The 12,433-nt window shown below is 33.2% G+C and overlaps 1 protein-coding gene across 1 annotated transcript in view; it reads right to left on the bottom strand.

Annotated features, from left to right (window-relative positions):
• Positions 1–10,824, bottom strand: part of LRIG3 (leucine rich repeats and immunoglobulin like domains 3) — a 34,663-nt gene extending 23,839 nt beyond the window's left edge. Inside the window, exon 1 of the mRNA XM_053716747.1 lies at positions 10,377–10,824. Within this exon, the coding sequence (XP_053572722.1) occupies positions 10,377–10,600 (224 nt within the window). The 5' untranslated portion in view covers positions 10,601–10,824. The remainder of the gene's footprint in view (positions 1–10,376) is intronic.
• Between the last annotated feature and the right edge of the window lie 1,609 nt (positions 10,825–12,433).

The following is a 12,433-nucleotide window of genomic DNA, read 5'->3' on the forward strand; positions in this document are numbered from 1 at the left end:
TTAGTATTGCTCATCCTATCTTGTTTGCCAATTAGGGAAATATTTAACCCCTTCATGTCGGGGACAAGTGTTAAACATCAGAACTTAATTTCAATGTAAACATTTGCTTGTGAAAGGAAATCACACAATCGTCAATGTGATCACGTGATTTTCTATGCACGAATCAGATTTTGGGGGACTGCCTACAATGCTAGGCATGCCCCCCCCCCCCCAGTTGGCTTTTCCATTGCTTAAAACCAGGGGAAGCAGCACACCAAAAAAGGTAGTATGTTCCAGCCGCCCCAAAAGGCATTTAAGCCCAGTGCTTTTGGGACAGCATGGAACGCCCTAACGGCGTCTAGGGGCTAAAGTTACAGGCAACACCTAAATTTTATTTCATGATTGGATAGAAAATACAATTTTAAACAACTTTCCAGTGTACTTCTATAATCAAAGTTGCTTCATTATCTTGTTATCGTTTGCTGAAAGAACAGCATTGCACTACAGTCAGCTAGCTGAACACATCTAGTTAGCCAATCCCAGGAGACAAATGTATGCAGGCACCAATCATCAGCTGGCTCCCAGTAGTGTAGGATACGTGCATATTCTTTTTCAACAAGTAATACCAAGAGAAGGAATCACATTTCAAAATAGAAGTAAATTTAAAAGTATCTTAAAATGAAATGCTCTATCTGTATCATGCAAATTTAATTTTGACTTTCCTATCCCTTTAAATAAGTTCCTTTATGGATCAAACAGTCACTGTGTAGAATGTTTAGGGTTAGAGTTTAAAATCCTACAGAATCCACTCAAACCTCTAAATATTAATTGCCAGGAAAAAATATTATTAATAACAAAACCTTTTAAGAATTACAATTCAATGTTCTTTTATTTACAAAAATAAATGTTTCAAAGGATTCCCAGTTCTCATATGTGTAGCCTTTCTTACAGTTACCGAAAAAGACAAGCAAAAAGAAGAAAAAAAAAAAGGAAGAGGTCAGATTACATCATTGACTAGGCATCCATAGTTACTGGAAGCCTTAGCTTTCTATACTCCACTTCCAACCTATTCCGCAGTATACAATATAACATTATTTTTATTATAATAATGAAATCCAGATGACACTGGATATAGAGATAATTGGCTTGGAATTTCTTGACCTTTAACCTGTGCTTGGCTACATACACTGCTAACTTTATATAATACACAAGGAAGCAACTAAAACGATACCTTGCGCATTGCTTGGAATGCGTTGGACTTACCAAGCTAACGTTCTAAAACAGATCTGTGCTTCAGCTTAACCAGAAAGATGTCATTTTGAAAACACATTTTTCATGCAAAATTACTTTGTAATGTTTAACATATGTTCTTTGGAATACACGACAGCAGACAGAGTTTGCAAATACCAGAAATTAGAAATAGTTGTCTTAGAAACTTGCACCGCTAGTCTAATTAGTTAACGCAACACCTTTATTAAGTTACTATTTTGTTATTTTAGGAAGAATATTTTCACAGCAAAATATGTCTATGTTTGAAAACTGCAATATAGGAGATTTCAGAAAGAAAGGTTACTCCCATGAGACTAAAACCTGCTTCAACCTACCAAACACACAAACAGATTTGTTCTGTGGAATTATGGCATGCACAGAAAGTCAGACCTCTTAAAACGTACAAAAAAAAAAAAAAAAAAAATGCAGTTTCAAATACTGCTGTGCTTGATCACCACAGTGGAGCCAAACACTTTCACTCACAGCTACAAGCCCCTATCCATCTGGAATCTATCAAGACAGCCACAAGCGTAAAAACTTCCATTATGCATCAAAAAGAACTAGGCATTTCTAACACTAAAGATATGCAATTTTTTACAACTTGACATTTTAACTTAAACAACCATATAGAAATAAAGATCAATTGGATATTTTAAAAGATGTACATTAGTCATATATGGATATTTAACTTTTTGGTTGCCAGAGACAGGCCTGCAAACTGTGAATCAATTTATCTGTGTTAAATAATTAGAATATTCAATTATATCAATATAAGGGTTGTTGCATCTCTTAAAACAATAGAAAGAGCAATAACCTTGACTAGAAATTGACATGTATCAAGCTGCAACAATATATAAAAGTAATACAAAATGAAAAAAAGTGACTTGTACAGAAGCACAAATACAACGCGTTTCTCAGTGTACAGATGCCGTTTCCTCAGGCATAAGGTGCTAATCTTATGGATTCTTATTTAAAATGCTCAAGAACCAATCAAATCTGCAGTCTCACTACCTGTTGAGCTATCACAGAAACACCAGCTGTGGGATACTAATCGTTTACTGACTGAGTTAACAGACTGAATTGTTTTCATCAATATTTGTATAATCTACTTTAATATACCAACATGTGTGTTTGACTGTTCTCAAATCATACCCTACTCACAAGTAATATTTATAAAGATTTATAAACAATGTTGTTATTTTGTAACAATCCTCTCAATATTGGCACTCTAGCAGATGGTTGTGCAAGAGCAGGGGGGAGCTCTTGTGCAATGTTAAATTTCACCATGAGATGCTGCAACGCAAATGGTAATTACAGGTGGACAGGTTGTCTACTTGAGAACTTGTTTGCTTGTAATCTTGATACATTTCTCTTATCTATGTAACAAACAGAGTTGACATAGTAGAAATAACTATCTGATACATATATGGGGATTTTACGGTTTACAAATTGACTGGAACACTTTAATAATTGGTGAACCTCCCTCCATCCTGCACTGGCTTTAAACATCTTTTCACAAGGCCTAAAATTATCAAAAATTCATCAATGTGGAGAGAAATCACTAGCAACTTTTTATTTGGAGCGTTACATTGCAATGTCAATATTTCTCCTTTAAATCCAGAACCCCTCTAATCGAGAAACACTCAATCTACAAATTTCCCTTATAAAAATATGAAGAACCTTGCGGTACTGATGAGATAAACTTGGCAGAGCAGAGAGCTTTAGAGAATCGGGTCCACTATGCGTAACAAATTATCCATATTGTGACACACTGATGCCTCTTCTGCAGATCACATCACCTGATATTGTAATTTGACATCTGTTTAGACAAAACATGTCATTCTCCAGAAGCCAAAGGATCAACAAAGTTTTCTAGCAAAATAGATGTTAAATAGTAAATAGCTGTGGTGGTTCAACAATTGAGTAAAAAAATAAAAATTCTAATTATCAAAAGTAAAAAAGTAATGTCATATACCACCACCAAAAAAACAGTTACTACAGTGAATGTATAACGTTTTACACTCCCACAGTCTAAAGTCTAACGGTTAGGGAAAATTTAGCAATTAAAACATTTGTTTGCCAGATTACAAGGGGAGCTTTACATGCGCTAGAAGTAAGCTTTTTGCGCTTGTATTATGAGCTGAAAGTAAACTGTTTTCACTCGTGTGCTAACCCAACGAGCGCAAAAAGCAGAACTTAGAATATCGCATGCCCGTTCACACATTCCCCCATAGAAATCAATGTAGAAAAAACACTCATGTGCGCTAACCCAACATGAAAATAATTCCAATATTCTTAACATAGAAGAATATATTATTTTTTTCATAAATACATAATTTTAACATACATTTGATGTCTTTTTTGACACAATATAAATCTATAAACACACACACATATATATATATATATATATATACACACACACATATACATATATACACACACACATATATATATATATATATACATATAGTCACATATACATACACACAAATAAATATATATATATATATATATATATATATATATATATATATATATATATATATATATATATATATTTGCGCTCAAGTGATCACGTTTACTTTCAACTCGTAATATGAGTAATAAGCCTGACAAGCGCAAACACTTGCGATAAACCCCTTACAAACGTTTGTGCTTCACTCGTAATGTAGCCCAAAATGTATAACAAAACCTACTAGAAATTAATACTGCATGCTGACAACTTAATACACAATTCCCTCTCAGGTGAAAGATAAGTGTTTCCTTTATAGCCATATAATTTAGGTTAGTACATTAAACTTAATATATGATTTTGGCAAAATTACTTTGTCATACACATATAATTAGCAAATAAAAATGTTTATTGTATAGAGGCACGTAGACAGGTCCAATGAATAATGGGGAAAAAAAAAAAAAAACACTTCACAGTGACGATAGGGAAGTAAATCCTTTGCAACACTTTAACTAGAGTAAAATGGTCATTCCACAGAATTGTCCTCCCCTTTAATTTGTTCCCAATGATCCATTTTACCTGCTGGAGTGTATTAAATTATTTAAAAATAGCTCATTTGCCTTTATTTCAACACCTGAAATAGCTGGTTTTGTCTGTGGTATCTCTACCTATACTGAAAGTTTCTATACTTAAAAGGGACACTAAACCCAAAATGTTTCTTTCATGATCCAGGTAGAGAAAACAATTTTAAGCAACATTCCAATTTACTTCCATTATCTAATTTGCGTCATTCTTTAGATATCCTTTGTAGTAAAAATAGTGATGCACATGCGTGAACCAATCATGAGGCATCAATGTGCAGCCACTAAGCCTATCCAGCAAAGAATATCAAGAGAATTAAGCAAATTAGATAATAGAAGTAAATTAGAAAGTTGTTTAAAATTAGAAAGTTGTTTAAAATTGCATGTTCTTTCTATATCATGAAAGAAAAAAATTAAGTTTTATGTCCCTTTAAGTATTGCTATAAAAAGGCTGTGTAAACATAGCCAGTAGAAGAAATTACGCTCCCAATGGGATGTAGGAGAGATAAGCAATAAAATTTTAACATTTTTCAACTGTTCTCTCTAAGTATTGGACTTTGTTTTACAGACAAAGATAATATAAAGAAGCATGTGTGTTTATAGAAAGTAATAAAATAAGCATATCTGATTTCACTGCAAGCGCATCAAATTTTAATAAGTTGTGCTTTCAAGGAACGCCAGTCATTTCATGTACAAATATAAACCTAAAGAATCAATTATCAAACATGTTATACTCTGCAACTGGTATAACAAACAATTCTACAGTACAGTGTACACTGTCCCTGTAAAGGGACATAAAATTCAAAATTAAAAATGTTCACATTTGAGATAGACCATGTAAGTTTAGGAGACATTACAATTAACTTCTGTCATCAAATTTATTTAATTATTTTTGTATTATTTGTTGGTTCCTAGTTAGGCTTGGGAGCTGCTGATTGGTGGCTATATACATATGCCTCTTGACTTTGGCTCACAAGATATGTTCAGCCAGTACAGCATTGCTGCTCCAGAGCTGACTTAATAATGGTGTAACAATAAAATGCCTTAACACAAATTACTTTATTTTTGCACTTTTATGTCCATTTAGGATTTGGTTAAAGTTAGAATGTGTTTTCCATACAGTATTATATTATAAAACTGGGCTCAACAAACCCAGGAGCCAGGTAGCCATTGGCTCCTAGAATTTTACCCCTGGCTCCTAACTTTTTGGGTTATTGTCCATATTTCTATATACAAATACCCCTGCCTGGCTCCTAAAAGTATGACTGGCGCCTAAATATTCTTACTGGCTCCTAAATTTTAAACAAATTTGTCGACCCCTGTATAAAACATATTTCTTGTTCAGTAGCTGAAACAATTTAATCAATGTGTTCTTTTCATGTGCCATAAAAATAGGTCTGTATTATGAACTGCATGTACCAGTTAGTCAGTTTACTGTGTTACTGTGTTGCAGAACTAGATCCTGTGCCAAAAAAACAACCAGAAATATGCAGGTGTTATGAAAGAATCCTGAAGACTTTTTTTTTCCTCTGTTATTTAAAAATATATGACCGTGCTTTTCAAATAACACCAACATTTATTGAAACTTTAAGCCGTATTTTCAGCAGTTTGTTTAGAGCAAACAAAAATTAAAACTAGTTATAACTAACGCTAGAGCTTTAAAGTTTAGAGTTAAATATTTGTAGTTAGCAAACTCTTTTTTATGACTTTTTTCAGCATGAAATTAAGCATGTTTATTCAAAGAGCCGACCACATGTGTTCCTCACACCTATAGAGATGTAGGCCTGCGACTCCAGGGCCAAATGTCACAGCTGTTAATTGGGCAAACACAGTAGGGTTCTGTCTTAGCTTCAGAGTTTATTTACACAGATGCAACTTGCTTAGCTGAATTTTAGGAATGTTAACTTGTAAAAAGAACAACAGAAATGAATCTGACTTGCAAAAATTTTATTTACGCGACACATAAACAGCTATATAAACAACAAATGCTATTGTGTACCCCTTTGTTCTAGCAAAAAAGTAATTTGGAAATTCCAGAAAAAAAAATCTAGTAAAAAACAAAAAAAAAAAAACACAATAATATTTGATTTATTGTCACCTTTCTTCTTGAAATAAATTATAAATTCATAAGAATGCATATAGACAAGTAAAAAAATACCTTGACCTCAATTTAAAAAGTAAAATAATAAAAATAAAAAATCTGAAAATGTCACTGACCTCAGTATTTTTTGTATAAATTATGTGTAGAAATTAAATCATAAATTCATAATGCAATGTGTGGACAGAAAATTACAAAATAATAAAATTGTCCAAAATGATCTAGTTATAATCATAAACTTTGACCCCATAAATTAAAAAAAATATATATAAAGAATTAAGAAATGTTGCTGACCTTTGTCTTAAAAATTATTTACTGGAATTTATAAGTTTTTATTAAAGAAAAAGTATAGACTACAAAAAAAAGCAGTTCACAAAGCTTATTTGCTCTCCCTATTGCGTTACCAAAGGAAGTTGCGCACCTCACAAAGCCACTCAAATGCTCAATTCCATATGTTGTCAATACAACTATTCACTCTCATGAATAAAACAGCATGACCTCCAGATGAGGTAATTGAACAGAATTAGCCACATCTAATTGAAAGCCTCCCTGCTTAGTTTAACTTTAAAACTCTTATCTATACTGGGTAAATGTAACAGAAAACTTAAAATGATCTGGTAAAACATATGATAAAAGACTAACAAATTGCATACATGTTATTGAATTAAGTATACAATATAAAATGTGGCATACACAGTATGATTATAATATTATTGTTAACAACATGTGTTTAACCAAAGTTTGGCTATGCCACCTTCAGGAATAAAAAGTAAACAAGTATGCACAATAGATTTAAATCTAACTTTTATTTTAAACATGTGTAACAGCTGAACAATTAAAAAAAAAATTGAGTTGGAAGGGTCTTAAAAATGTTTAGCAATTTATTTTTATTTTATTTATCAAATGTTTATTTTTAGATAACAGAATATGTTGAAAAGACACTAATAAAAATAATTCTGGCTTCTAAGCCGTGAGCCCTCAATTAAGTTTGTTATATGAAACACCAGCTATAAAAATTGTCATAAAAATCCTGGGTGTCAAATTCAAGCACCTTCAGGATTATTAAACATACTGAGTCTACAGAAACAAAATGACACCAAAGTATAAGCAATCCTCTCCAGAACTTAGAAAAAGTTTCACAGAAGTTTACAAAGCAAGTAAAAGTATACTACACACAAGAGTTTAATATTAAAATGGAAAGAAATAACCAGGCCTTATTTTGCTGCTGCAACAGTTGTTACCAACTACACCTAACAAAATATATAAAACATGTATGGCAGAAAAAAAAACTATAATATGTAGTCACAAACTACAGAACTGTGTAAATTATTAAAATCTTAATTTCCAAATTGTAGATTCCAGTATTGTAAGCAGATAAACACCTAATTATATTCCTTCATATTTGTTTTAGTAAAGTAAATGTTACCCTATTTTTTTTCATAATGGGATGTAGAAGACTAGGTTATGTATATGAAGAGTTATATTTCAATTTAAGGGACATTCTGATACAATAATGATATTGATATGCTTTTATTTGTTTGTTGATTTTCATATTACTAACCATTTGCCAACTATGGCCTAGTTTCCATTGATGTGGTATATTTTGGAAACTGGTGATAAAATAAACATCTATCTCCATTAAAGTCTTGGAGATATTTTTTTGTTACCACCAGTTTCCAAACTTTACCACCTCAATGGAAACTAGGCTTATGTCTTTAACCCCTTACAGACGTTAAAGGGACGTTAAACAGAGTCTGTTCACTGCTGTAATAAAAATGCACTAATCAGCGAGTTATATCTAATTGAAATCATTGTGATATTTATTTTTCAACATTTTAAAAGGATTTTACCTTTTATTTCTTAATTTTAACTTAATTTGTGCAGTATCCATTACTTCCTGTCACAGCCCTACAAGGAGGCTATGGTCTCTACAGGAACGTTAATCTAGCTTGATATCAAATCTTCTAGAGTAACTTTATCTGGCTTTCTATTCAGATAATGCCGGAAAGACAGCAAGTCTGTTTCGCTCATGCTCAGTAAGTTAGTTTGAGGTAACATTTGTTTTTACTATAGGAGCACTGTTTAATATCTCTGTAAACACATAGAAAATTCATGTCCATGAGCCACAAGCAATGAAGCACAAAAAGTATGAAGCTGTTGATGAGCCAATAAGTATTCACACAAAACCTCACTCAATGTACATGTTCTGTTTGGAAGCTGGAATGCTTGCGGCTCCAAAGTGGGATGTTACCTATGTGCGCAACTCAGTTATCAGGAATATGAAAATTAAATTATCTAACAAATTTGAACATGCCCCATTAGTATGCTACTACTACGTGTTTGGATAAAATATATATTCAAAATATATACCCGGGTAATTGTTTTGGATGGCTCTGTAGATGGCACTTTACAAATTAATTACACTTATGAAAACAAAGTATATTGGCTCTTTACTTCTACAAAGTTCTGAAACATTTGCAATATTAATGTAGCGTTCCTGGACATGAGTCTGCATCATATAGAAGAGTACTGTATAGCCAAGATATGAAAAGCGTTTGGGAGGGAAACATCTGGTCAACACACCAAATACATGAGTCATGGCAAGTGATTTAAACATAACTCATCAGCAGTATGTACAAAGTAAGTATGATTATAGGAAAATGTTAACTGTACAAGACTTGTAAACATAAATTTGAAGTCAAAACCCTTATCATGTCTACAAACAAAAATTTTATGTAGAAAACTTCTTCTAACTAAATACATTATACACAATTATTTTGGTTTAAAAAAAAACACTGGTTAAATATATATTAATTCACAACATTGAAAATAAAACAAAATTCCAAACCTAGATGTTATGTATCACATGTATTTTAAGTGTAGGCCTCTTACTGTAGAAGGCAATACAAAATGCTATTTCTCCTAAATTGATATTAAAACCTTGACTACCAAACAGTGCTATGGTGTATTGAGTCGAAGGGTTAACATTGGTTTCTGAATGGAATGCATTCAGAACTTTTTTTTCTTTAACATGGCTTTGCTGGGCAATCAAATCAAGATAAAACTGACACATAATTTACAGTTCTTTTGTGAGGGGACAATCAAATGCTGTGTTGAATGAGTGTGTTGGTGAGAATTGGTAAATAAAAGTAATCATTGAGCCATGAGTGGGTAAAACAAAAGATCAGTGTATTACCATAATTAAAGTAGAGTACATCCTTTTCCAGTATACAAATCCCAAACAATGAATATTTTGGGTTGCAATTCAAGGCTGCGAATTCAAACATCCTGATGGTTCCCAAATGACTAAAACGCATAATACACATTTTATATAAAACCTATAAAAAGAACATTGTGTAGTATTTGCCCTGTTACCAAAAATATTCTAAAAACACGTTTTGAATAGCCACATATAAAATGTGCTTTAAAAATGGTCTTAATATTTTAAGCAACTTTCTAATTTACTCCTATTATCAATTTTCTTCGTTCTCTTGCTATCTTTATTTGAAAAAGAAGGCATCAAAGCTTTTTTTTTTTTGTTCAGAACTCTGGAGAGCACTTTTTTTATTGGTGGATGAATTTACCAAAATCATCAAGGACAACCCAGGTTGTTCACCAAAAATAGGCCGGCATCTAAACTTACATTCTTGCATTTCAAATAAAGATACCAAGAGAATAAAGAAAAATGTGATAATAGGAGAAAGTTGCTTAAAATTTCATGTTCTATCTGAATGACGAAAAAAAAAAATGTGGGTTCAGTGTCCCTTTAAGTGTTTTATAGGGGGAGACCTAATCTGCAGATGTGTGAATTAACATCTGGTACCAAATTATTATAAAAATACATAACTGTTAAAAAATAATCGAAACCTATAACTGAATGTGGATTTGTACATAGATAGATATGTGCTAGAAATGAAATAATAAACGAAATTTCGCCAGTAAGAATCTGGTTAATGAAGCAGATCCTTGCCTGCTACCCTTAGCGCATACTTACAGCTGTACTACCCATCCTGGGAGATTGTCCGGGACTCGGGTCAGCTTCTTGCGGCTGCAGTCTAACAGATCCCCCAGACACCGGCACGGAGATGGACAAGATCCGCGATCCCGACCCACTCCAAGGACCGAACCTCCAGTCCCTAGTAGGGACACTGCAAGCAGAAGGAACAGCATTCCTCGCCGGAAAGCAACCATAAAATCCGACCAGACACAAATCCACATCGCTGTAACCCAGGAATCCTTTATTCCAACAATCAGATTAGTAGAAAAAAAGGAGAGAACTCCAAATCTAACAATAAACCCTCCTTATTCCAAGCCCAGTGACTTGCATGCCTCTGATCCGAGTAGAAAAACGCAGCATCCAAATTCTAAAAAAAAAGTAAAAAGAGACAAAAGTTTCGAGCAGAAGCAGCACTAAACCACAACTCCTGCAAGTAAACTTTCCCCCTACTGTCCCCCTGGCTCAGCGTAAGGAGGGTGCTGGGCTCTCTTCTCATTGGTTGGAGCAGCCCCCCTCACGTGACCAAAACAAGCTCTGCAATGTAGCTGGGGGATGGTAAAGCTGGCAGACTGAGGAAAGCAATGAGTGGAGATTTACAGTACTCCACCTAACACCTCTCAATCAGCAGATTACACAGATTGCAGATAACGAGTGATTAAATCGCAGTTTCTCTCCTTTTGCTATAGACGTTCTCAGCATAGAGGGGGATGGAAATAAATCCAATTTAAATCTTGCTAGTCAGACAGACACTGTAATGTTATTTAAAGGTGGATTTGGTAACGTGAAAACGAAACAGTTTTTAATACAATAAAGATAACGCTGTTCTTACTCCTATTCAATATAAGCATGTTTGTTGTATGCATATGTGTATTATACAGATTCTGTTCAATTTGTATACAAAATAAAGAACTTATATGGTAGCAGCCACAGTTAGAAACCCTATATACACATATACAGATTATTTATAAAATAAACAAAATATAGTCCCAATCTACTCTGTAGGTAAGACCTATAATACTTCAATAATAACTACAAGATGTTTTTCACACAAACATTACAGACCACAGTAAAATGATAACTGTTTCTCTGTGCTAGGAATTAGCCTGACATAGTAGTCGAAGGGTATTAATTTAGTGGGAAGCACATACTACTGTATTCGTTTCAATTTAAACATTTTTTTTCAGGCCACATTTTTAATTTTTAAATGCCCCTTTAATGTTCAATATTGCAATGTAACTTCTTCTGGGCTTTTCATTGGTCAAACGTCTCCTTTTATATGCCCACCTGTACACAATTGCCCAATTTCTATCTGTGCCCATTATCTTTGTTTATGCATTTGTGATGGTAAAACTTGTGTACTAAAGTTTTTGCACATTTTTACAGTTGTATATTTAGTTTTTACTTAATATAGTATAAGAGTTACTAAAATATGTTTGAGTCCAGTGCATACAAAAATACTTAAATATGTTTCAGAGTTCTGTACATAAACATCTTGCTGACTAAAGATAAAGCAGCAGGTAAGGCTAAAAGAGGAATTTAACCCAGCAAGGCAAAACATGGTACATCATGCAACAAGTTTCCTATATGTCAGTGGGGCCAGGTAGGTAATAACAGGGGCATCGTTTCTGGACAAAGATGGAATGTATTCAGATGTGGGTCAAGCTGATACAGTATACGGAATTTCATGGTATATAGAGATAATAGAGGACTAATGGAGTGATGCAGTAGGTGAAGAGTGGCGAATAGTAAAGTTGAATCTAGTAGAGACATTTTGTATTATTATTATTACTTACATTTAGTAGAGCTGGTTACATGTACAGAGGTACACAATGTCACTAATTCATAGTTAAACATAAAAAAGAAAAAAATACAGCTACACACAACTTAACAAAACACATTTACAAGAGCTTACAATCTACAAGAATCATAATGGATTGAATGAGGAAAGATGGTTGGTTGTTAGACTAGCAAGGATGCATGTGAAGTTTCAGTGTAGGACTCAGATTTTATTTAATGAAAAATGTAAGGGCTTTGGAGATTTTCCCAAGAGGTTC

The sequence above is a fragment of the Bombina bombina genome, chromosome 6 (assembly GCF_027579735.1).
Source record: "Bombina bombina isolate aBomBom1 chromosome 6, aBomBom1.pri, whole genome shotgun sequence".
In the NCBI taxonomy this organism is placed as follows: domain Eukaryota; kingdom Metazoa; phylum Chordata; class Amphibia; order Anura; family Bombinatoridae; genus Bombina; species Bombina bombina.